The 27,408-nt window shown below is 43.0% G+C and overlaps 1 protein-coding gene across 2 annotated transcripts in view; it reads right to left on the bottom strand.

Annotated features, from left to right (window-relative positions):
* Positions 1–2,854: 2,854 nt before the first annotated feature.
* The window catches only part of LHFPL6 (LHFPL tetraspan subfamily member 6), a 268,570-nt gene continuing 244,016 nt past the window's right edge, over positions 2,855–27,408 (bottom strand). For both annotated transcript variants that reach the window (XM_036297741.1, XM_036297740.1), the window contains one exon: positions 2,855–3,933. In XM_036297741.1, the coding sequence (XP_036153634.1) occupies positions 3,815–3,933 (119 nt within the window). In that variant the 3' untranslated portion in view covers positions 2,855–3,814. The remainder of the gene's footprint in view (positions 3,934–27,408) is intronic.

Below are 27,408 nucleotides of genomic sequence, written 5' to 3'. Positions count from 1 at the left end.
AAGACAGAGGACTCCTAGAAAAAGGGGACGGCTAGAGATTGAGGCTGAAACCTCTCCCGGTGCACCGGCTCAGCCGCGGAGACAGCGCATTCTTGAGTGGCTGTTACCGGCATCCAGAGATCGGCTACTAACCCAGAAGCAATAGCTCTCAAGCAGCGCGACTACGTGAACTCAGACGAGCCCTGCTTCTCCCCACGGAAAGGTTAGACTTCCCCCAAAGATCCAAGCAACAGCGGTCTCCTGATCACCACACGCTCTGTCTGAGGAACAGTTGCTGTGTGTGAAGCCTCCCCTCACCAGCCAGAAGAGCCACCACAGCTGTGAACAGCACCCACCAGAGGGCCTGCTACCAACGGAGGAGCAGCTGCTACCACAACCGCCCAAGGAGCAGCCACAGCCCAAGGAGCCACTGCCACCCAGGGAGCAGCCACTGAACGACTCAACAGCTAGACAAACATGGGTAGACAAACGACTCAAACATGGGTAGACAAAGAAACCAATAAACAGGACAACCTTGACCAATTGGACATATTCCTAGAAAAATACAATCTTCCAAAACTCAACCAGCAAGAATCAGAAAACCTGAATAGACTGATATCTACTGATGATATTGAAGCAGTAAAAGTGTTCTTTTCATTATCCATTAATAAAAAGGATTAAACACTGTTTGACTATTACGTGGGAAGCACATAGAAGTATGTATTCATAATGTTGTTGCGAAGCCATGTTATAATCTACCTAATAAAATGGTGCTAGAGGTGAGAGATTAATATAAAAATGCATAAGAAGTAGATTATATATAAACATAAAACTAAGCCACAACCTGTCCAGGAAACCAACCTACTGTCTGTAGTAACCAACCCAAGAAAGTAAATAATAATCTTAGAGTAATTGGCCAAACCAATCAAGATTTGGTTAATATTTGTCAGTTTTTTTAGTTTTTGTCCACACTTTCAATTTAGGAATAACAAGAGAAAGCCAAATATCCTTTCCTAGTCAATCACATAGGACACACCAGTTAGCCTGCTTACAGCTTCCTCAATTCAACAAAGTCCAATCAGGGCATACCTGAAGCATTCTCTTTCCCTCCCTATAAATATTTACCACTCTCTGCCTGTATTTGTGTCTCTGCCAAACACAGTGATGATGGATGACACCCTTGCTGTAAAAGCTCTGAATAAATATCCTTTGCTTGCTCTAAAAAAAAAATAAAAAAAATACCACATATGAGTAGTCAGAATTTGAGATATAAAGGTTTCTCTTTTGATGTAATCACGTCAAAGCGATCAACCTTTTAATCTAGTGAAGTTCACTAATGTCTAAAATCATAAAAAACTCTCCAGGTAGTTATGCTAAGTGAAATAAGCCAGTCAGAGAAAGACAAATATCACATGATATCACTTATATGTGGAATATAATGAACAAAATAAACCTACAAACAAAATAAATGCAGAGACATAGAAGCATGGAACAGACTAACGAATCTCAGAGAGGAGGTGGGAAGTGGGTGGGAAGAGATTAATCAAAGAATTTATATACATACATGTATAACCCATGGACACAGACAATAGTTTGTGGAGGCCTGGGGAGGAGATGGAAGTCGGGGGAGGGAGTCAATGGGGGGAAAGGAGGAACATCTGAAACACTTTCAACAATAAAGATAAATTTTAAAAAATCATTAAAACTATAAAAAAATTATAAGGTTGTCATTAAATCTGTTCAAGAAATTAGACCTTAATGAATTCCATAGAGAACTTCAACTTGATAATGGGAACTAAGAAGTCATAATACTATTGAGACAGGAAAAGTGCCATGAAAAAAATTGAAAAGCACCAACAGTACAGGAAAATGATGGTCTAATTGAGGAAGCAAAGTGCCATCTTACCCTCTCTGCAGGAAACCCAGAGTGACAAATCCTCTGCTCAGTGGACAAGAGACAATCAAATTACATTCAGCACATTATGAATTAAGCATTTGAGAACAGAGTGACTTTTACCATAGCAACAAAGCCTCAAAAAGCCCAGAATTTTATTGGCCAGATTCTTGTATTGTTCTTTCAGGGCAGCATGAATCCTCACCCTGGATGATTAAAAATACCAGAAGCAAGCATGATATTCAGATATTCAAGTTAAGATGATAATTATATAGAGAGAACAGAAAATATAGTTATATGTATAAATAGCCAGATGTGAAAGTATATAATTTAGAAACTAACTATAACTGAAGTTTTTTAAGGATCTGACGCAATACCTCAGCATTGTCTAATAAAACAATCTATCCATCATCCAGTATGCAAATCTTGGCTCCTGAAGGACTTGGTTCTGTTAGGGAGTCATGAAAGGGTTGAAATTTTTCTCTTTAGCCAAGGTTTTAATGCTGGGATCAGGAGTGTGGGATAATCTTTCTCAAGTGGCCAAGATTCCTGAAAGAGAGGTGTGAAATTTCCCCTACCACAGAAGTACTGAAGATACAGCACATGTAAAAGCAAAGGAGCAGCAGGTCACATGCAGCTTGTGGTGACTCTTTCATCATCCAGGAGACTGTTGGCCCAGACACCTCCTGAACCATGAGCTGGCTCTCACTGCTCTCTCAAATGTAATCTTAAATAAACAAGAAACTTCTCTCATAAAAATTTAGTCATGATTGAAGTGCAGTGAAAAGGAAGTTAGAATTCTGGTTGCAAAGCATTGAAGTTGAAAGCAGGAACTATTTCATACTCACCTTTAATATCCCATGAATTAATCTGAGGCCTTACAAGAAAAAGAAAAATTTACAGGACCATTGGAGTAAAAAGGCTATATTCATGAGATTAAAGAAGCAAATCAGGGAACTTAAGACTCTACGACTCATTTAGTTATTGATTAAAGAGAGAGTTTATTCACAGAGTTTTTCAAATACAAACAAAATAGCATGTTTTGCTTTTTCCCCCCCACAAAGTGAATATTGAAATAAATGTGGTACAGCACAGTATAATAACAGACAAAAGAAATAAGATCTAATGCCTGAAAAAAGGATAGAAATATTCCCCTTTACTTCATAAGTATATAATAGCAGAAGCTACTCAGAGAAATGTAGCATGTTTTGAATAATATTGAAACACAAAGGCTTAACTGTAAAGGTCTGCATAAACACTGACAACAGGTTGAGGGCATGAAGAGTTTATGCAGACTATACAAAATACTGATAGAGTGGCTTATTGGTACATTTATTAGGTTTAATGTATGCTTTATAAAGTGACAATACAGTATTTTAAATGTATATTAAAAACAGAGGAGTAATGCATACCTAAACCTCTGTACAGTATTTGTGACAATTTTATATGTTTGTGCATGGGCATGTATGTGAATGTGTATGTCTCTATGTGCTTGTGTGCTTTCAGAAGCACCATGACCTACAGGGAACATCTGCAGGTTACCCGACTTCTCAACATAATACTGTTTCTACTAGCCCTTTTGATTATCTGAGTCCTTACCTTTAAAAAAATCTAAAACCCTTGTGTGCATATATAGATTTGTTTTGCCTGCATATATGTTCTACATTAATAATACTCTATGGAATAGAAACAACTAATACCCCCTCAATATTTTTAGCCTTTGGTCCATTTTTCCCCCTATCATTCTAAGCGCTCATTTCTTTTGTAAATCTTGTACAACCCTTCCACAATACATAATGTTTCTGATTCCATTGGATTTTATTTCATTAGCATTGTACTAATTAGAACCACTATTACACCTTTTGAAAGTAGCTGGATTTTTTAGTACCTCCAAGCCCCTTCAGCCCATCTTCTCCTCTCTTTATTCTTGGTGGCTCCATCTTAGTATGGGTACTGCTTCTGCTTCTTGCCAGAGAAGCAAGCCAGCCATGTGCACAGAAGTATGGCAGCAGCAGCACCTGCTCCTGTGCAGTAGTAGGCCCAGCCGATTTCACACTTACCTAGAGACACAAGAAGGGAAGAGAAAAGAGGTACAGATCAGGATGATTTTGTAGGAGGTTCTGTATGTGTGTTCCTAATGTACAGAAGTGACATTGAAATACCCACTATAAATATGTTATACTCAAGCAAATGGAATGAAAATGCATGCTGAAAATTATCTCAAGACTGAAGAACACAAGAATGGTTTCCTTGCATTTCAGGAAGATCTTAGGCCTATGCCTCCTGCCTCCAATGGCCACAGTCCTAATGAAGAAAAGGAAGAATGGCAATAATCAGGATAGAAAAGATGAAGCTATTAATCTAATTTAAATCAACCAAACTCATATGCATAAAGAGGTACCTTAGGAAAAATTCAAAATAGATGAAATCCTTCTGAAAAGGACTACTCTATGAAGGAGACCCATTTGAAGGATAATGTTGAAGTGAATACTGCTATTTACATGTAATTGTTAAATTATGCATACAGTCTGAACTGGAGAAGAAAAATTCTCAGGTTCTTCTGAGGTCAACACTCACCTTTAAATTAAAGCACCATGTAAATGAGAACATAATAACAAAGTCCAAATGATCTCTAAGACTTGGCTTAGTCCTTGTACTAATAATAGCATCCACAATACTAAAAATACAAGTAGTAAAAGAAAACAGGAGCAATTATATTAATTTCAGAGAAAGCAGACTTCCAAGCAAGATGTTATCAGGGATAACGAAAAGTATTAACAATGATACAGGAGTCAATTCTCTCAAAAGACATAATAATCCATAAATGTGTATGCACCTAACAATAGAGCATCAAACTATGTGAGGCAAAAACTGACAGATTTCAAGGAGAAATGGATAAATTCATTATCATAGCTGGAGACTTCAATACCCCTCTGTTAAAAATGGATATAGGTCCAGCAGGTAGAAAAAGCCTATAAGGATATAGTTGAACACAACAACACCACTAATTAATTAAATATAATTTACATTGCCAGCCTACAACTAAGAACAACAAAATACACATTCTTGTCAATGAAGATGAAATATTCACCAAGATTTTGGGCCATAAAAAAACTTAACACATTTAAAAGAATAGAAATCATACAATCTCTGCTTTTAGATCACAATGGAATTAAATTAGAAATAGATAACAAAAAATGACTAGAAAATTCCCAAAATTTGTGGAGATTAAACAACACACTTTTAAATAACACATGTGCCAAAAAAGAAATCTCAAGAGAAATTTAGAATATTTTGAACTAAGTGAAAATAACACAACTTGTCAAAATTTGTGGTTTTAGTAAAAACAGCACTGAGAGGAGAGGAAAATAGAATGCAAATATTAGAAAAAAAAGAAAGGTCTAATATTAATTATCTGTTTCCACTTTAGAAATATAGGTTTCTAAATAGGAATTAGAGTAGAAATCAATGACATTCTATGAGGCCAGCATTACCCTAACACCAAAACCAGACACAGATATTACAAGAAAAGAAAATTATAGTTAAACATCTCTCATGAACATAGATCCAAAAATCCTCAACAAAATATTAGCAAATTAAATCCAACAACATATAAAAAAGAATTATACACAGGGTAGGGTGGGGGTAAGGGGGAGAGATCAAGCAGAGGACTTGTATGTATGCATATAAGCCTAACCAATGGACACAGACACCAAGGGGTGAGAGACGAGAGGGGGTTTGTGGGGGAGGGCATTGGGGGGTAAGGACACATATGTAATACCTTAATCAATAAAGAAAAAAAAAGAACACCATGACCAAGTGATATTTATCCCAGGTATAAAGGCTGGTTCAACAATTTAAAATTAATTAATACAATCCATCACATCAACAGACTAAAAAAAAAAAAAATCACAGGATCATGTCAATAGATGCAGAAAAGTATTTGACAAATCACTCATTCACTAATGACAAAAATTGCCAGTAAAATAGAGGGGAATTTTCTCAACATGTTTAAAAATTCTTTAAAAAATCCTATTGCTAATATTATAGTTAATGTGAGAAACTCAAAACTTTCTCACTAAGATCAGGTGCAAAGCAAGGATGTATCCTCTCACCTTTCCTTTTCAATATGAACTAGAATCCTGGTTAATGCAATAAGGCAAGAAAAGAAAACAAAAGCTATACAATTTAGGGAAAAAAATAAACATGTCTCTGTAGATAATATAATTGTCTATGTAGAAAATGTGAAAGAATCCACAAAATACTCTGGAACTAATTAACAATTATAGCAAGGTTGTAGGATACAAGGGTCATATATAAAAGTCAATTATTCCTTATATACCAGCAATGAACAAGTAGAATTTGAAATTGGAAACAAAATACCTTTATTTTTATTTTTACTTTTTTTATTGATTAAGGTATTACATATGTGTCCTTAGCCCTCTATTGCCCTCCACCACCCCCCACCCCATTCATGCCCTCACCCCCCTGTTGTCTGTGTCCATTGGTTAGGCTTATATGCATGCATACAAGTCCTTTGGTTGATCTCTCCCCATTACCCCCACCCTCTCCTACCTTTCCTCTGAGGTTTGATGGTCTGATTGATGCTTCTCTGTCTCTGGATCTGTTTTTGTTCATCAGTTTATGTTGTTCATTATATTCCATAAATGAGTGAGATCATGTGATATTTATCTTTCTCTGACTGGCTTAGCATAATGCTCTCCAGTTCCATACATGCTGTTGCAAATGGTAAGAATTACATTATGTAGATGTACCACAGTTTTTTAATCTACTCATCTGCTGAATGGGCACTTAGGCTGTTTCCAAATCTTAGCTATGGTGAATTGTGCCGCTATGAACATAGGGGTGCATATATCCTTTCTGATTGATGTTTCTAGTTTCTTGGGATATATTCCTAGAAGTGGGATCACTGGGTCAAATGGGAGTTCCATTTTTAGTTTTTTGAGGAAACTCCATACTGTCTTTCATAGTGGCTGCATCAGTCTGCATTCCCACCAGCAGTACACGAGGATTCCTTTTTCTCTGCATCCTCGCTAGTACTTGTCCTTTGTTGATTTGTTGATGATAGCCATTCTGACAGGTGTGAGTTGGCACCTCATTGTCATTTTGATTTGCATCTCTCGGATGATTAGTGACGTTGAGCATGTTTTCATATGTCTCTTGGCCTTCCTTATGTCTTTCAAAAAGGATCTATTTAGGTTCATTGCCCATTTTTTGATTGGGTTGTTTATCCTCCTTTTGTTAAGTTGTATGAGTTCCCTGTAAATGTTGGAGATTAAACCCTTATCGGTGATAACATTGGCACATATGTTCTCCCATGCAGTGGGCTTTCTTGTTTTGTTGATGGTTTCTTTTGCTGTGCAAAACCTTTTTATTTTGATGTAGTCCAATTTGTTTATTTTCTCTTTAGTTTCCAATGCCCTAGGAGCAGTATCGGTGAAGAAATTGTTTTGGCATATGTCTGAGATTTTGCTGCCTTTGGATTCCTCTAGTATTTTTATGGGAAACTTATGTTTAAGTCCTTTATCCATTTTGAGTTTATTTTTGTGTATGGTGTAAGTGGTTGGTCTAGTTTCATTTTTTTTTTGCATGTATCTAATTTTCCCAACACCATGTATTTATTTATTTATTAATGTACATGGTTGTACAGGTCTTTTTATTTAGGGTTTGGGCTTTTTGGATAAATACCCAGAAGTGGAATTGCTGGGACTTTGTCTCTTGTTATAGCCTTTGTTTCAAAGTCCTTTTTGTCCAGCATGAGTATTGCTACCAGCTTTTTTGTTTTTACTTTCATACCTTTTCCCATCCCTGTACTTTTAGTCTGTGTGTGTCTTTTGATCCGAAGTGAGTCTCTGATAGACAGAATATGTAAGGAGATTGTTTTATTATCCATTCAGCCACAGCTTGTCTTCTGATGGGAGCACTTACTCCATTTGCATTTAATTAAAAACCACTGGATCCTCCGACCTGGTCCACCCTGCACATTGGGGAGCTGCCTGGCCCCACCCTCCTCACAGAAGTCCCCGGCTTGTCACTTCTCCCTGATTAAGAAGGCCAAGTATGGATTCGAGGAAAGCATTAGGCATCCCCAAGGAGACACACCACTGGGGATCTGGGCTATTGGAGACCAAAGGGAGGCTGTCCTGGTCAGGATGCAGCAGAGGGCCCGGTGTAGACTGGGATGGGGTGGGGTGGGGGGGGCAACAGCCTTGACCTGGACCCTCCATGCCTAACCCTGCTAACCATACGCCTCCTCCGAAACCCAGTGTGGATGGGGGTGGGAGGCAGGGGCTCCCCTTGCCCTGCCCACCCTGGGAAAGTGGCCTCAGAGGGCAGGGACTCACCCTTGCACCAGCCTTCAGGGGGGACACTTCTCTGCGATGGGCCGTCTGTGTGTTCTTGGACTTGGAGCAGTGCCCCTGCCTTCTACACCTCGGAGGCCAGTAGCAATCCCCCAGTGAGACAACTAAAATGTCTCCAGACCTTCCCAGCGTCCGGGGGCAGGAAGGGCTGAAACCCCCAGAGCAAGAGCCGATGGGCAAGGCAGGGGCCCAGACCTGCAGTGAGGATGAGCTGAGCTGAGCAAAGCCATGGCACAGCTTATCTTGCATTCTCTCCAACTGGGTTTGTGGGAACAGGTGTCAAGCACTGGGATTCAGCGGGTCTACAGCACAGGCAGCAAACGGCAATGGGGGGGGGGGGGGGCGGGTTACAGTGCAAGCCTGGAGGGCTCGGAAGTGCGCTGTGTCCCAAGGCCAGTCCACCTTCCCCGGGCCCAGGGGAGGGGCTGCCAGGCTGTGGCTGAGGGTTGTCGGGGACCAGCAGCGAGATGAGGAATCGGCACGGAGCCTGGAGAGCATGCTCGTGGCATCGGGAGCCCCAGGCCCAGGTCCACACGTGCTGGGAGAAGGCTGAGGTGGCCTCCCCTGCCGCCGCCTCTGAGAAGGACACCAGCTTCTCTTCGCAGCTGCCCCATCACCTCCCGGGCCCCCAGGGCCTGGGACGGAGGGGGGGCACCACATCCAGTGCTTTGCTCCAAATGCCAGTTAGTGGCCCTTCTGTCACTCTCTCAGGATGACACGTGTCTTCTATTGCTTCCATGTGAAAAGTCTGGTGGGCCCTTGTCGCCCTCACGCAATAAGCCACACGAGGGCTTTTTGCCACAAGGACACAACAAGGATTTCTTGTGACAAGTGTGGGACTCGGCTTCACCATGGAGCCCGGTCCTCACTTCTGCTCTGAGTCTGGGTCTGGGTCCCATCTGTGCCGAAGGGCCATGGGCGGGACATCAGGCCCCATCTTCGGGGGTGTGCACACCTGGGTTACCTGGCAGCCTCCTTCGCAGAACGTCCTGGAAACATCAAACTGCAAGATTCACTCCAGGCCACAACGTGGACGCTGCCCGGGGAGGGCCAGGACACTCCCCCGTCCCATCACCTGGGGGGCCCGTGGGCTCCGAGGAGCGGGTGTTTGAGTTGGGGTCTCCATCACCCCCTGCAGGTTCTCAGGGGCAGCCGGGCGAGGGGCCGTGGCAACAGTGCAGGGAGCTGCCCAGACCACACTTTGAGGAAATTGCTGTGTGTTCTGAAGGCTGCCAACAGCTGGAGAGCCCTCTTCATGCCGCCGCGCCCCCCTCTCAGGACTGGCGGTCACAGGTCCGTGTCCTCAATCCCTCCGGAGCCGGGGGGGGGGGGGGGGGGCAAGCACGTGGGCGCCTGCAGCAACCTTCTTCGCGTGGATTTGGTTGTGCTTTTACAGGAGGGAAGCCTAGCTTTTCACCCAAACACCCGAGGTTGTTTCTCCCCAGTGAGGGTCCCAGAGGAAAGTGAATCCCGGGGTCTCCGTGTTGACTGTTCCCTGCACGCGGGACACGCACAGTACACAGACATTCACGCCCCGCCTCTGCACCTCACCCAGCGGGGCCGCCAGGGAGAGCAGACGCCTTCCCTCTTCTGTCCACACAGGGCCTGTTTTCCTGTCACTCTCAGACTCCTTGCCCCACAGCGCGCACTGGGGACACAGAGAAGGGCTGGAGGCGGGAAGGAGCGGTCCCGGGGTCCCTTTCTGCTGTTTGGCAGGGAAGCTGGGGCGCCTGCCCACGTGGGGTTAAGTGCGGTCTTTCCAGGGGATGGGACCCCAGGCCAGAGAGGCTTCGTGTCCATGAAGCTTCTTGTTAAGGGTGCAGGCTGAGCTCCCCTTTGCCACCAGCTTGCAGGTGGCAAGCAGCCTTCTGACGTCCCTCTGGGTGGCATCTCTCGGAAGCCTTGTCCACATCCTGGGTGGTGAGTTCTTGTCAAACGTGGTCGGTGAACCCCGGCTCTGGCCTCGCAGCCTGGGCACCTGCGTAGCCCCAGCCAGGACACCGGCTCCTGCACCACCAGCCTGCAGCCGCCGCCACGACCACGGTCAGCAGCAACGTGATGGTGGCCACAAAGGTCCTGGATCTCCCCACCTCGGCGTCGCCTGGGGTCTCTGTGTTGCTGCCTGTGGTTCCCAGGATTGGTTCGCTCCCTTTCTGGCTGCTGACAGTCAGGTTCTGGTGCAGCAGCACATTCTCAGTGCAGCAGCCAACGTTCAGGTGGGGGTTGCGCCGGATCCTCAGGTCGCTGACCACGTGGTACAAGCCCTGCGCGATCAGGAAGACACCTTGCTGTTCTGCAGGGCCTCATCCAGCAGGCTCCCAACACCATTTATTGAAGAGACTTTCTTGACTCCATTGTATGTTCTTGCCTCCTTTGTCAAATATTAATTGAGCATAGTGGTTTGGGTCAATTTCTGGGTTCTCTATTCTATTCCATTGATCTATATGTCTGTTCTTGTGCCAGTACCAGGCTGTTTTGAGAACAGGAAACACAATACCTTTATATTCGTACCCAAAAAGTAAAATAATTAGATGTAAACCTAACAAAATATATACAAAATCAAAGAACTAAATAAATGGTGAGGTATTTCATGTTCATAGAAAGGAAGAACCAATATTGTCAACATGTTAGTTCCTCCTAATTTGACCTATAGATTCGATGCAATCTCAATCAAAATCCCAGCAAGCTTTTTGTGGATATTGACAAAATGTTTCTAAAGTTTATGAGAGGCAAAAGACCCAGAAAGCCAACACAATATTAAGTAAGAAAAACAAAGTTAGTCAACTGACACTACCTGACTTCAAGACTTACCTACAGTAATTGGTGAAGAATAGACAACTTGCTCAATGGAATAGATGAGCGAACCAAGATATGGAACCCCATAAATATAGTCAACTGGTCTTTGACAAAAGAGCAAAGGAAATACAATGGAGTAAAGATAGTCTCTTCATCAAATGATGCTGGAAAAACCTGACATCCATGTGCAATAAATAAATAAATAAATAAATAAATAAATAAATAAATAAATAAATAAAATTTTAAAAAGAAAGAAAAAAAGAAACAAAACTAGACACAGACCTTACATTCTTTACAAAATTAACTCAAAATAAATCATAGATCTAAATGTAACACACAAAACTACTAGAAAATAACAAGTGAAAACCTAGATGACCTTGAGTATGGTGATGACTCTAAATAGAACACCGAAGGTAAAAGGCATTAAGGAACTAATTGATAAGCTGGACTTCATTAAAATTTAAAAACTGAAAGACAGTATCAAGAGAATGAGAATACAAGCCACAGACTGGGAGAAAATATTTGCAAAAGACACAGCTAATAAAGGACTGTTATTCAAAATAGACAAAAAAACTTTTAAAACTCAACAATCAAATAAACAAACAAGCTCATTAAAAATGAGCTAAACGTCTTAACAAATACTTTACCAAAGAAGACATACAAATGACAAATAAGCATATGAAATTATGCTCCACATTAGATACCATCAGGGAAATTCAATGAGATACCACTACCCAACTATTAGAATGGCCAAAATATGGAACACTGACACCACCAAATGCTGACAAAGATGTGGAACATCTCATACATTGGTGGTAAGAATGTAAAATATTACAGTCACAGTGGAAACAGTTTGCGGGTTTCTTAAAGAACTAAACATATTCTCACCATACAATCCAGCAATCACACTCCTTGGTATTTACCCAAAGGAGCTGAAAACTTATGTCCACACAAAAATCTGCACATAGATTTTAATATCAGCTTTATCCATAATTTTCAAAACTTTGAAGCAACCAAGATGCCCTCAGAGCTAGGACTCAAACCTGTACAACTTGTAAGAATTAAAAGTCACTGACTCAAAATATCCTGAGATAATTAAATGGGTTTCTGTATTCATTAATTATTTTTATTGTTATAGCATCCACGATATTCTTTTTGAGTGCACAGTATGGAAGGCTTCTATACCTCTCATGGAACATTGTCTTTTCTTCACCAATTTTAATCAGTCTTTTAGTCTTATGATCTGATCAGAAAATACTCCAACAACAACTGGTTTCCTCTCCTTTTTTTGTTCTTGTTTGCAAATTACATTAGACATAAACACATGCACCAACATACTTGAGTTTCATATTCATTGAACATACAATAAACCATAGATAGAAAGCCATGTCTCTTTTTTACAAGTCAGGTAGTTTTATCTTGTTCATTAATAACTTCTCTATTAAAATATACAAAGACACGTGTAGCATGCAATTTGACTTCCTATCTTTATTGATGTTTACTAGAGGGGTAGGTAGCATGTGACCTATTTATAGATTAGAAGGCTAGGTGAGGCAAAGTAAAGTGAGTCATCGGCTTGTCATCGTAAGCAAAGAGTGGCAAAATTTGATTAAGGGCTTCAACATCTCAAAAGTAACTAGGGCATTACCTATGTACACAGACAATAAGCTGTTATTCAATTCTCAACCTACATGCCATCCTTGATTTCTCCTTTCCCATATCCAATGATAATAATAGTTTTAAAATAGCAATTCATTGATTGATTTACTTACTGATTGTGTACAAGCTTATGTGTAGGTGCTGACTACCCAAAGCAGAATTTGCCTCAGCAGACCTCCCTTTGGTATGCCACTTGTGAATCTAATTGAATCCTGCTCTGATGTCTGAAGTTGGCCACAGGGTGTGTTGTTTCTGGGCCTCTTGGGTGGTACTCTTGTGAAGGCTAATGTAAGACACTGTCTGTGATTGCTCCTCAGCAACCTCTTTAGAGCTACAAACAACCCACAGTTTGTGGCTGCCTCTGCTGGGTCTGGGTGCTTGTGGGGAGGACCAGAACTGGGCCCAGGGGCAGGTCAGCAAAATCCCAAGTAACCCCTAGATCTGCCTCTGCCTGACTCCGCCCACTGGCTATCACTGAAAGAGCCCCGGCTGGGCTGCATTCCTTAGTATGATGTCAGCGTCAGCTCCATGGAGTGGAGCATGGAGGGATTCCAGATGGTGGGGCTATTGCTTTCCCCCATAGTAGGGAGTGCTCTACCCAAGAAATATGGCATCTGCAGTATGGGAGAATCATTTAGCACAGTGATCTTGGTGGCTGTCCCTTCAGCTCTCTCCCCAGAGACACAAAATCCCAGACTCTCCTCATACAACTCGTCTGCTCCACCCTCCCTCTGCTGGAGCCCAGGGTGAGTGGCTGAGAATGAAATTTTGTGTGTTGGTCCTATAACAGGATGCTGGTGTCTGTAGTAGACTCCTGTATCCCTCTGCCAGATAGAAATCCTGCTGCTTTCACGGTCAGATGTTATGTGGCTCCTCTGCTAGGCTCTGGTGCTCTAGGCTGGGGAGCCCAGTTTGGGGCTTAGTCCCCGTGCTTCTCAAGGGGAACCCCCTGCAGGTCAGACATCCCTCCAAAACCTCAGCTGCCACCCATGGGAGCAGGGCCAGCCCTTTTCACATTTCTGCACTTCTTACCAGTCTCAATGTGGCTTTTTCTGTAAACCCTTGGTTATAAGACTTCTCTTCAGCTAGTGTTCAGTTGCTTATGATTGCTCTATAATTTAGCTGTAGTTCCAGTTTGGTCCTAGAAGGAGATGAATTTAACTTCTATCTTCTCCGCCACCATCTTGGATCTTCCCAAGACTATGAAATTTTTTTAAAAAAATATATTTCTTTATTGATTCAGAGAGGAAGGGAGAAGGAAAGAAAGAGAGAAACATCAATGATGAGAGAGAATCATTGATCGGCTGCCTCCTGCACAACCCCTACTGGGGATCAAGCCCGCAACCCATGCCTGTGCCCTTGGCCGGAATCAAACCTGGGACCCCTCAGTCCGCAGGCTGATGCTCTATCCACTGAGCCAAGCCGGCTAGGGCAAGACTATGAATTTTTAAATTACAGATTAAATACTATACCTTGAATTTCTTCACAGGAAAAATAGAGTTTTTTTCTTTCTGAGCATGAGTCATTGTTAAAACCTGGCTGCTCAAGAATAAGAAAGTAGCATTGCATTTTACAGTAACATGAGAAAAAAGTCTTTTTGAGTATATGAGGATATTAGAAAAACACAGACTTTAAGTTCATATGTCTTAAACAGCATAGTAGTACATGAATAGTATTGGAACTAATTTAAATCAGGAATTATGGTGCCATTCTTCCATTGCTTCTGTCTTTCCAGCCATGGCAATAAATGCTTGTTATTATAATACAAATAGGATGCCTTTTACCAGAGGTCAAGTTTTGTCTGTAATCTTTTCAGTTAATTAGAGAAGTAAATCTGTTAAAACTTTCTCTTTTGCCCCTTTAATGCTCCATCAAACAAGACTCTGGTTGCTTGACTGAAAAATTGCTGCTTTCAACAATGGGGAATATTATTCTTGACAGATTAAATACATCAATATTTTATATGTCAATAAAAGGACAGAAAGCAACAAATCACATCACATGCCAAGTCAATGGGAAAAAAAAATGTCATGGTGGCATCCCAGGGCAGTACCAGAAAAAGGATGGGTAGGAGAGGTGTGGCTGATTTTTTAGGGTAGCTCAAGTTGGTTTTTAGTGGAGCTTTTATTAGTAATAGAGACAGAGAAAAGGGTACAAAGAACACTATCTTATACAAATAACAATGGAATTTCAGTGATCATCTTTTGGGGACATTGTAGTTGAACATCTGCCTTTTCATTGATTTGTTTAGTGTTTCAGAGTCTACTATGTATCACTGTATCTGCAGCCTTCATTTTTATGCTAGTATAATGCCTTAATCACAGCAGAAAATAGATAGACATTTGTGATGCTATACTTGTGCTTAGAAAAAAGATCTGAAATTAGTAATCATGCAATAGCTGTCATGTATAGAATGTGTGCTGGGTGCTATAAAGTTTAGAAGTGGCATCTCATTTAATCATTTTTGCCTATGATGCTTTCAGGAATTTAGAGAAGCAAATCTGTTTGTACTTTCCCAATATTATTCCTATTTTGAAGATGAAGAAATTAATATATATGCAGAATAAGTAACTTTCCCAGTATCACAAATAAATGGTGAAGCTTGAACTTAAACTTGGCTCAAACTGATTCCAGAACTTTTTCTTGTGCTCAGATTATGTATTAAAAATATCTATATCAAATGTATCTTTCCCATGTTATATAGTAATTTTTTAAAAATATGCTTATTGGTTTTAGAGAGAGAGGAAGGCAGAAGGAGAGAGAGAGAAAACATCAATTGGCTGCCTCTTGCATACCCCCTCCTGGGGATCGAGCCCACAACCCAGGCATGTGCCCTGACCAGGAATCAAGCTAGTCACCTCTTGGTGCATGGGACAACACTCAATCCACTGAGCCACACCATCAGATCAAGAACTTTTTTTTACCACTTTGAATTTATCAGTCTTCTTAGAAGATTCCAGGGACCTGTGTCCACCTTGCATGGTTCTGGTTATTAAAAGGGTATATCTTGCAGACTTGGCGCTCCCAATTCTTGAGCCAATGGAACCAAACTGTCACTGTCTTGGCAAACCCATCCCTTCTAGTGCTGTAGAAGACCGAAGAAACCCAACTGACATTTAGAGAAATAGAATTACACAGCTTTATTATGCTGTCAGTCTCAGCGGAGTCACCTCCAAAATCTGAGCAAACCAATATGGTGGAAGCCCCTCTTTTATCCCCTTTTGGTGTTTTGGTCCCCCAAATATGGATTATACTTCCAGACCTTTCGTGGGCTTTGCAAAAAGCCCCGTGGGTTGGGATGGGGGTCTTGAGATCATATCTAAGGGCCTGGCCTGGTGCCAGCACTGATAGCCCCCCTCCGGGGGCTGTGTCATGGTTTATGGCCTCTGTGAAATGTAAGCATTTAGCTAACAGGTCTTGCAAGACCAGTTTGAGGAGAAAGGGGCAATGCTTAATTATAGGTTATCAAGAATGTACATTAGGTTACTGGCACATATTCAGATTGCTAGAGCCGCCCCCCCCCCCCCCCCCCCCCCGCAAATGTCTTATTTTCCCCATCATTAGAGGATGTAGGAAGTGGGGCCCAATAAACTTGCTTGATGAATTCAGATAACTGATTTTTTCTGGTAAGAAACCAGCCATGGACACATACTCCTCACCCCCACCCCCAAACTGGTTGTTTTTGACCATCCCTGACACAGTTTGAGCACAACTGATTTAGGACTCCAGGTCGTGGGCACACCCAGCTCCTGTGTTGGACTGCTGTCTGCCTGTAAACCCTCAGTGTTTTAACAGGAGACACCATACCATCCTCACTCCTACCGAGAGACCTTGCCACAGCACCGCAACACAACCTTAACAGCACAGTGTTGCTCTGGTAAGCACAGCACGAAACACAGCAACTCAGATTGTCCTGCCCTCTGACTAAAGCTGTCGAACACAAACCTCCATGGCTCTGGGCCTTCCTGTGCTTTCTGTTTGTACCTGAGCCCCACAGTTCCCAGCTTAGTTCTTTCCTCACAGGTCGCTGCTGAGTGCCCAGCCTTGTGGCCATAAGTGCCTGAGTCCAGATATAATAAATTGACTGTCTTCATTTATCAAGGCAGAATATCTTTCATCTTTGATATTTAATTTTTTAAAACATGTTAAGATATAAATGCAAAGTTTGTATAGAGAAGAAGCAGGCATATTAGATTTCACCTTTTTTATTTTTTGCTGTATAAATAATGAAGGCAGGAAGGTGAAAGGATCAATGGAGAAAAAAACTTTTGTACTTTAAATGCCATGAACAAAAGTTCAATAGGTGTCTCTCTCCTTTTGAATAAATTCCTTCCTGCCTCTTCATATTCAGAGCATCTTGTTTGCATATGCATTAAAACCAAGGAAAAAATAATCTGTCATGGGACTGATTCTATTTTGTTCTTTTGTGACGTTACTGAACAAAGGTATCTCTAGTAAAAAAGAAACAGGTTTTAAACCTTTGACCTAAAACATACAAAAGCTTTCATTCAAACTTTTAATGGAACAAGTTAAAATGATCCCTCATGGGTCTGAAAAGAGATGACAAGAACACCAAACTTGGTTGGTGGCCAAAAAATGCAGAAGTAAAATGTCTGAGGAAAGAAAGCTTGTGAGGTGTGGCTCTTTCTCAAGCTCTCCTGAGTGTTCCTGTTGTTTATTACTGGAAGTAGAAACTCACATTGCTTCTCTGAGTCATTCTGTAGACAATTTCAAGATGTACTCTATGTACCCACTAGGATGTGTTCTAGGGTGTGCTGTCCACAAGCAGAACTCAGTAATGGGTCCCCATTAGTACCTCCCAGGGGTAGACAGAGCAGACTTACGAGTAATGGTAGGAACCGTCCCTCCCTTCCCCCCGCCACCACCAAAGACTGAGCACTGAGTCTGTGTACAGGAGCACAGTGGATGGAAGTCCAGCATCTCTCCTCAAGAACTGCAGCTCTTGATTCTAATGTACTAGGTTGACAATATCTTCCTACCTCTCCTGCCCCTTCACTCCCGGGTTTAGGGGCTGAACTCTCCTGGCAGTTGAATACCTTTCACCCCAAACACATAGCATGCCTCATGTATGTTGCTCCAGCTTGAAGCATTGGAGCTTTGCCACTTCAAAAAAAGAGGAGGCAAAATTTTTTTAAAAGAGCCCCTACCTTCTTTGTTTGCTTTATTTCTCCACAGAGATAACCAGAATGTAAAGAGTCAGAACATAAAATGCAGACATGTCCATCGTTAAGGACTAATGCATTCAAGCTGTGGCATTACTTGGAGGTGGGGGGAGGGGGGAGTGGGGAGTGGGGGGAGGGGGCAGGGGGCAGTTCCTACCATTACACACAACCAAATATGTCAGAGAGAGCAGGGATTTACTCTCTGGAAAAGATGTATTGGCAAAGAGCTCATAACAGCACTATGTCTAAGGAGATATATTACAGTGAATTTTGATAGGAAAGTTTATATCATCCTTATAAATTTTATTCAGTACAGCTCCAATCATTCTGTAGCTGGAGCAGGAGTGAGGTGAGAGATATACAGAGGAGTACATTAGAGGCAATGACTGGCTGTTCAAGGACCATATTCAAATATCAGAACATGTTACATGGGTTACATATTTTAGGGAAAAATCTTGAATTGTAGATTCTTTCAATTATATTCAACTAGAGGCCTGTTGCACGAAAAGATTCGTGCAATACACCTTACCTCCCCCTGGCTGCCAGCACCAGTTTTCCTCTGGCACCCGGGACCCAGGCCTTCGCTCCGGCAGGAGCCGCCTTTAGTCTTCGCTGCTCCGGCCAGAGCTGCCTTCAAGCCTGCGCTGCTCTGGCCTGAGCTCCCTTCAGTCTTCAATCCACCGCTTTGTGCCTACGTATGCAAATTAACCGCCATCTTTGTTGGTGGTTAATTTGCATATATCACTGATTAGCCAATGGAAGGGGTAGCAAAGGTACAGTCAATTACCCTGTTTGTCTATTATTAGATTAGATGGTATAAATTTCTCTGCTGGATTTCCTCCAAAAATCTTGCTAAAGAGTTGTAATTTTAATTTTCTCTGTTTTGTCTCTCTTGCCCCCATAGCTCCACCTCTAAGATAAGGAGCTGAGAAAAAAGAGAAGAGTTTACCCAAGTGCTATTACTGTGCCTCAAGGAGAGGGTGCTAGCCATCATCAACTTGAGGATGTACCAGAAAGTACTGATCTGAGGTCATACTTTCCTCAGCTGCTCAACTTCATGAAAGGGACGGACAGCCAGAACAGTAGCTGGACTTGATATGAGGTTCAGTCATACCGAGCCCAAACTATATATCAGAGAAAAAGACAAAAGACAGCTCTGTTTCTTATTATCACTATTACTATAATTATTAATGCTTTCTGGATTCTTAATAATTTCTCATATTAGAGTGTAGGTGTGGGCAGCTAGCATTCTTTTTAGTTTTGAACATCTGGAGATTTTAATAACTACTTTGTATTTGTTATTTTTTACAAATGGAAAGCCATAAAGCTGAAATAAAGTCCAGAACAAGCAATACCCAGTAAAAGAAAAAGAAGTAAATTCCATTTCTTTCATGCATAATTTGTTATATAAAGTATATCAAAAAGTATAGATTAGAAAGAAGTATTATATCAATGGTAATTTCCTAATTTTGGTAATTGTGCTGCTATATAAAATAATGTTATTTTAAGGTATTATTCACTTAACTACCTATGGTTGGAGGGACATTGTGTCTGAGAGAGGGAACAGAGCAGAAGGCAGGGGGAGAATGACAAAGTAAATATGATGAAATTTAACATTAAGGGGATCTGGGGAAGAGTATATGGGAATTCTTTGTTTTTGCAATTTTTCTATAAATATGAAATTATTTCAAAATCAAATGTAAACAAATATGAATTAAAAGTTAGCTATACACACACACACGTGTGTGTATATATATATGTACATACATGTATATATATATATGCATGCATATACATACATGTGTAAAATTAGTGGGCAACTCCTATACTTTTAAGTAAAGAACTCAATAAATATGTTGGTCATATGACATGCAAAATGAGAAACCTGCACATGACAATTTGCATTGTGTAGTATTCATTCACCTCTTACATGACATTTGCACATATTGCTCTGCTGAGTTCAGCACACAGCGGGATAACTGAGGAGGTCCCTGTTTGGGCCACAGCCCATTCCCACCAACCACAGCCAACCACAAAAAAATGGAGCAAACAGCCTGCAGATAATAAAGACGATATTTAGGCATTAATGATAAAATAACAGAAAATGGTAAGTGAGGAGGGTATGTGTGCAGGACAAGTGTGGCCACATGGACAGGGAATGGAGGACAGACTTCATCTTCTCCAGGCACCTCCCGCAGAAGACCAGAGCAGTGCACAGGCACAGAGGGCACATTTTCCTCCACAGAACTTCTCGGGCCTCCCAAGACTGAGTGGTTATGTACTTCATGGGAAACAACATGTCCCACTAAAGCAGTGGTTCTCAACCTTCCTAATACCGTGACCCTTTAATACAGTTCCTCATGTTGTGGTGACCCCCAACCATAAAATCATTTTTGTTGCTACTTCATAACTGTAATTTTGCTATTGTTATGAATCATAATGTAAGTATCTGATATGCAGGATGTATTTTCATTGTTACAAATTGAACATAATTAAAACACATAGTGATTAATCACAAAAACAATATGTAATTATATATGTGTTTTCCGATGGTCTTAGGCGACCCCTGTGAAAGGGTCATTCGACCCCTAAAGGGGTCGCGACCCACAGGTTGAGAACCGCTGCACTAAAGGAAGGGGTTTTTCTTCAGTGGTTGGCAAACTCATTAGTCAATAGAGCCAAATATCAACAGTACAATGATTGAAATTTCTTTTGAGAGCCAAAGTTTTTAAACTTAAACTCTATAGGTAGGTACATTATTATTAACCTAACTAGAGGCCCGGTGCACAAAAATTTGTGCACCTGGGGGGAGAGGGGGTCTCTCAGCCCGGCCTGTGCCCTCTCGCAGTCTGGGACCCCTCAGGAGATAATGACCTGCTGGCTTAGGCCTGCTCCTGGGTGGCAGAGGGCAGGCCCAATCCCTAAGTGCAGCCCCTGCTCGGGCTCAGAGCAGGGCCGATTGGGGAGTTGGGGTGCCACCCCCTGTCATGCACAGAGCAGGGCGGATTGGAAGGTTGCGATGCCACCCCTAGTCACGCTCAGGGTTGGGCCGATTGGGGGGTTGGGGCACCACCCCCTGTCACACTCAAGGCAGGGTCGATAGGAAGGTTGTGGCGCCACCCCCTGTCACGCACAGAGCAGGGCCCATCAGGGGGTGTGGAGCTCCCCCCTGTCACGCACAGAGCAGGGCCGATAGGGGAGTTGGGGCACCACCCCCTGTCACACACAGAGCAGGGTGGATCAGGGGGTTGGGGCGCCGCCACTGTCACACTCAGGGCAGGGCTGATGGGGGGGAGGGTTGGAGCGCCACACCCTGTCACACACAGAGCCGCAGGACGATCAGGGGGTTGGGGAGCTCCCCCCTGTCACGCACAGAGCAGGGCTGATCAGGGGTTTGAGGAACTCCCCACTGTCACGAACAGAGCAGGGTGGATAGGGAGGTTGTGGCCCCGCCCCCTGTCACATACAGAGCTGCAGGGCAATCAGGGGGTTTGGTCACTGCCCCCTGTCACGCTGATCCCGGTGCTGGGAGGCATATTACCCTTTTACTATATAGGATAGAAGCCTGGTGCACTGGTGGGGGCCGGCTGGTTTGCCCTGAAGGGTGTCCTGGATCAGGGTGGGGGTCCCTCTTGGGTGCCTGGCCAGCCTGGGTGAGGGGATGATGGCTGTTTGCATCTGGTCACACCCCTTTTCGGGGGGGGGGCGGGCTCACTGGGGTGCCTGGCCAGCCTGGGTGAGGGGCTGAGGGCTGTTTTCAGGCTGGCAGGTGACTGAAGCTCCCAACCTGTCCTTTTTTCCTTTGTTTTAAATTCTGGGCCAGCTTTAGCTCTGAGGCTCGGCTCCAGCTATGAGACCTCCGCTGCTGAAAGCAGGTTTCTGGCCTTTGTTTACCTTCTGTATTTGAAACAATGTTGCGGTCCTGCTGGCTGAAGCCCGGGGTTTTGTTTAGCTTCTATATTTGTTACAATGTTGCTTAGAGTGCAGCTGAGAGGCCGGCAAGGCATGCGGGGAAGCTTGGCTCCCTCCGTCACTGAAGCAAGCTAGCCTCCCTGTTTGCGTCAGCTGCCTGGCTGCTGGCTGCCATCTTGGCTGGCAGTTAATTTGCATATCGCCCTGATTAGCCAATGGGAAGGGTAGCGGTCGTACGCTAATTACCATGTTTCTCTTTTATTAGATAGGATTAGGGTACTCCTAAGGCTTAGGAAGAGCCACACTCAAGGGGCCAAAGAGCTGCATGTGGCTCGTGAGCCGCAATTTGCCGACTACGTATCTAGCTGATACTTAGAAAGGTGCTCCCTAAGAGAAAGACCACAGAATTTCTATGTTCAATTAAAGCTGTCCCAGGCAGCTTTAGCTATGAGGGCATGTGGCAAGACATGAAGGCAAGAGGATGCAGAGTTGGGGATTACACCTGAACAGGACAGGATTTTTCACTTCACCACTGGCCAGGCTGGGCTTCCTCTGCCTGTGGGAATTTCCCAGTTCATTTGGTGTCACATTCCAGAGTGTTCCTTTGGGTCTCCCTGGGCTTACCCAGTTTGGTTCTTGGTTAACGTATAGCCACTGCCGGGCTTTCCTCTGTCATCTCCTTGCAGTGGCTGTCTGCGTGAGGGAACACAGCCTTCTGCTGGACCTTCTAAGTGACTTTCGGTGACTTGGCCTTAAGTGTCAAAAGTTTGGAACAGGTCCAGTAAAAAGCCATTGCTGCTCTAACAACTTTATATTTGGCTAAAACTCAATGCCTATTCAACACTTTACTACTACCCCATCGCCCCAAAAGCAATATCAGAATGGGATCATAAGTTTATTTTAAGCAATGACCAGAATGCATCAAATGTTAGAGGTCTCTTCCAGAACCCAGTGGCGGACACTAACTGCTGCTTTTTGCAAGCACTTCCCAGGCAAGTCCCACTCTGGTGCACAGCTGTGTTACATATCACAGAAGCTGACAGCAGCTTCTTCTGTTGTTATTGGCAGAAACAGAGACTTCTGTGTGGACATCAGGAAAACTGGGTCACTAAGCTTATGAAGCACCCACTATCACCTAGGTTGGAAAAGCTCAAAAAAACAAATTCTATTTTTTCCCCATTCTTGCCCACTGATCTCCCCATAACTTGCAAATCAGTTTTCTCAAAGGCAGCTAGATTTGAGAGAAGAGAAAATATTAGTCAGGAGTCACAGAGCTAAAGGTAACAAGTATAAAGAGGTGTAGGGTGGTCACTGTTCAGACTAGAAGAGAAGAGATATCTCATTGGATTGAAAATATGAAAGAACAAATTTTCATCTTTTCCAATATAAAGAGGTTCTGAGTTTTCAGAGTTTATGGTACTGTTCTTGAGAACCCAAGAGCATAATTTCAAGAACAGGAAACATGATGGCTTCTCATTCAAGTTAAATAACAAAATGAAAGCAACAATTACTCAAATTCACTTGGCAAATTGGCAAAATAAATTAATTGAAACACTACTTTTGAGCATAAGGATATAATTAGAAAAATCTTTGGTAGATAAAAATAGCTTTGAGGCATGAACTAAATCAATTAGACAATGTGATTATTAAGACGTTATGTGTCAATTCAAACTTGCAGTCATGAAATGTGAAAGGAAGAGTAAGGTTTTACCAGCAAATATTCTCTTAAAATGGTCCTGCATAAATAATATGAATAACAGTAGCAAACATCTTTTGAGCTTCTGTTATGTGAAGACTAGAGGCCTGGTGCATGAAATTTGTGCACGGGGTGGGGATTCCCTCAGCCCAGCCTGCACCGTCTCCAATCCGGGACCCCTCGTGGGATGTCCGGGGATCAGGCCTAAACCAGCAGTTAGACATCCCTCTCACAATCTGGGACCACTGGCTCCTAACTGCTCACCTGCCTGCCTGCCTGATCGCCCCTAACTCCCACCCCTGCCAGCCTGATCACCCCCAATCGCCTCTGCCTGTTGGCCTGATTGTCCTCAACTGCCCCCTGCTGGCCTGGTTGCCCCCAACTGCCCCCCCCCCCCATCGGCCTGGTTGCCCCCAACTTCCCCTCCTGCTGGCCTGGTTGCCCCACACAACCTTTTGTTCAGTTGTTTGGTTTCCCCTCATTAACCCCCCTGCTGGCCTGGTCGCTCCACGCAGCCAGCTGTTCAGTCATTTGGTTGCCCTTCACTAAAACCCCTGCTAGCCTTGTCACCCCAGGTAGCCTGCTGGTCCTTACTGTTACAGTGACGGCATCCTGGACAATTTGCATATTACTCTATTATTAGTATAGATGCTGTGTTACACTGTGTATCATTCTCATCACGTGTACTATTTCATTCTCTTAAAAAGTAATAAATAAAATCACCATTGGTAACACTTAAACAGCATAAACCATCACTGACCATAACCTGGAATTTATGATGGAAGGAATACAGGGCACTGACATCCAACAAAAGATACTCTGAGATGCCTCCTCCTCTTAGCCTCATCTTCTACTTACAAATATCCCAGCTTGTCAGTATAATCTGGTTCTATACAACTCTGAACACGTCCAAGCTGATCATAATAAGAATTCAATTAGCACATGGTATTCCCTGGCAGCATCTATTCATTCAAGAGTGGACACATGGCAAAGTTGGCCCAACTAGACTGAGAGAATTTTAGTCCATTACTGGGGAGAAGCTCTCCTTCTCCTATTTGACATGAACAAGATGCTTAGTGTCCCATGTGCCAAATGCAGCCATCTTATGACCAACGGGAGAGCTGGCATCAGGATGAAGCCAACATGAAGACAGACAACATCTTTGAGCCCCTGGATTGGTCAAGTCTGCACCTCACTGTAGCTCTGGCCTTCCTGTAATAAGATATCTTAAGTGTCTTCTTTGTTTGTTTAAGCCAGTTGGAGCCAGATTTTTGTAACCTAACGCTAGAACATCTTAATTTATATTTAAAAAATGAATATTTGTTAAAATAAATTCTAGCAAAGTATAAAAAATTTAAATTTCTATATAAATTAGGACAGTATTTTTCAAAGTATATGCACTGACCACTTGTACCTGAATCACCTGGGATATCCTATATGATAAAGAGGTAATATGAAAATTAACCCTCACATCCTCACAAGATGGCTGCCTACGACTAGACAAGCAGGGGTGTTAGTGAGAGATGAACAAATGACTGACCAAGCAGGCTGTGTGGGGTGACTAGGCCATTAGGGGGGTTAGTGAGGGACAAACAAACAACTGAACAAGCAGGCTGCGTGAGGCAACCAGGTCGACAGGGGGGTTAGTGAGGGATGACCAAACGACTGAACAAGGAGGCTGCATGGGGTGATAAGGCTGGCAAGGGGGTTAGTGAGGGACAACTAAACGACTGAACAGTAGGCTGCGTGGGCGACCAGGCTGGCGGGGGGGGGGGGGGGCAGTTAAGGGTGACCAGGCCGGCAGGGGGGGCAGTAAGAGGCAACCAGACCAGCGGGGAGGGGGGCAGTTAGGAGTGACTGGGCTGGCAGGGAGGGGGCATTTGGGGGCAACCTGGCCAGCAGATGAGGGCAGTAAGGGGCAATCAGAACAGAAGAGGGGCAGTTAGGGATTACCAGACAGGCAGGCAGGTGAGCAATTAGGAGCCAGTGGTCCAGGATTGTGAGAGGGATGTCTGACTGCCGGTTTAGGCCCAATCCCCGGGATCAAGCCTAAACCAGCAGTCGGACATCCCCTGAGGGGTCCCGGATTGGAGAGGGTGCAGGCTGGGCTGAGGGGACCCCCCCCCCCTTCGTGCACAAATTTTGTGCACCAGTCCTCTAGTTTGTTTATATCACAAATGAGAAAATCATAACTTCTGGGGTACAGAAAATAAAAATCCAGAGTCTCAACAAGTCTACCTTTGATTCTAATGTTAAAGGCTGAGAGCTACTGTAAAGGCAAGCTATATATTTTCAGTTGGGAATTTAGAAATTCATGATGCAGCCTGTTTGGACTCTTGTTTCTCTGTTGTAAAGATGTGTGTACTCAAACCTGCTCCTTGGTTCTTCATACCTAAGTGTGATCCAAAGTAAGCAGAGTACAATCTTTAATTTGTAAAAGCGAATATTTCTGAAAAATTGTGTCAAAGCTTTACACTGAATAAAATATTAAAATTCTTGAGAAATATTCAATAGCCTTATAAAATTGTTTTCAAGGTAGGTAAAAAATATTCTCCTAAAATCACCTTTCTAAAGAAAGGAGGCATTTAAAAAATTAGGTTCTATTAGACTCCTATCATATTACATTACAACCACAAATGTGAACTCTTTATGAAGACCTTCCTTGCCTAACTACTATTTATATTTCTGGATTCAGTTTAAGTGTTCTTTCCCTAGGAGGCCCCACCTACTCTCTCTAAACTAAAGTATTACTTTTACCATGGCTGATACATGGATTAAAACTGGTTGAAACAAGGATGCAGTCCCTAAAGTAGATCTGCAGTGTCACTCAGCCTCCTTCCTGGCTCTTCTTCCTGACCTCTGCAACCTATCCCTCGAGCCACCCTGAAAAATGCCCACACTCACTGTTCACCTTCCTAAGCCCTCTACAGCCTTAAGGACTCGGCTAAAAATAATATACTTCCTTAAGAAGCTCCCAGGTGAGGCCAGGCCCCCTTGAATGGTGACATAACCAAATAAAATACCAGTCAGGCTGCTTTTAGCTACAAATAAGAGAAAGCATGCCTAAAACTTTACCCAATAAGGTAATGAATTACTGTGTTGTCAACTATGTTGGAAATTCCTAGGGAAGGCCTGCTTCAGGGATGACTACCCATCGGCTGAATTCTCTGCCCACCAGGCTGCTCTTCCTACCACTCCAGCTGGTCAGAGATTACAACCAGAGGGAGGAAGAACATAGCTTCTGGAGCCTCTCCCTTAGGCATGTGATCCCTTCTTCCTCAGAAGTCTCTGGAAACATTTCCTCTAGTCGCACTGACCCAAATGGGCTTAAGGCTTTCCATCGCAGGCTAGTGTTAAGAGGTGGGATAACTAAAATTAATTTACAGTGCTTGCCACCTTATATTACAACACTACACAACAATTGTAGTATTTAGTAGCATACTCTAGGACAGTGGTTCTCAACCTTCCTAATGCCGTGACCCTTTAATACAGTTCCTCATGTTGTGGTGACCCCCAACCATAAAATTATTTTTGTTGCTACTTCGTAACTGTAATTTTTCTACTATTATGAATCGTGATGTAAATATCTGATATGCAGGATGTATTTTCATTGTTACAAATTAAACATAATTAAAGCATAGTGATTAATCACAAAAACAATATGTAATTATATATGTGTTTTCCGATGGTCTTAGGCGACCCCTGTAAAGGGTCATTTGACCCCCAAAGGGGTCGCGACCCACAGATTGAGAACCGCTGCTCTAGGATAATTGGATGGGACTGCTCAGTGCAGAGTCTTGGACTGACCTAAGCCCTGACCTGGGGGCTGAAGGAATCAACAAAGGAGCACATCTGGAATGAAGACATTTCTGGCATGTCAGGGGTATGCTTTGGTTGAAATCAGGG

Source organism: Myotis myotis, unplaced genomic scaffold (genome assembly GCF_014108235.1).
Source record: "Myotis myotis isolate mMyoMyo1 unplaced genomic scaffold, mMyoMyo1.p scaffold_m19_p_3, whole genome shotgun sequence".
NCBI lineage: Eukaryota > Metazoa > Chordata > Mammalia > Chiroptera > Vespertilionidae > Myotis > Myotis myotis.
This window is presented reverse-complemented; position numbering and strand designations above follow the sequence as displayed.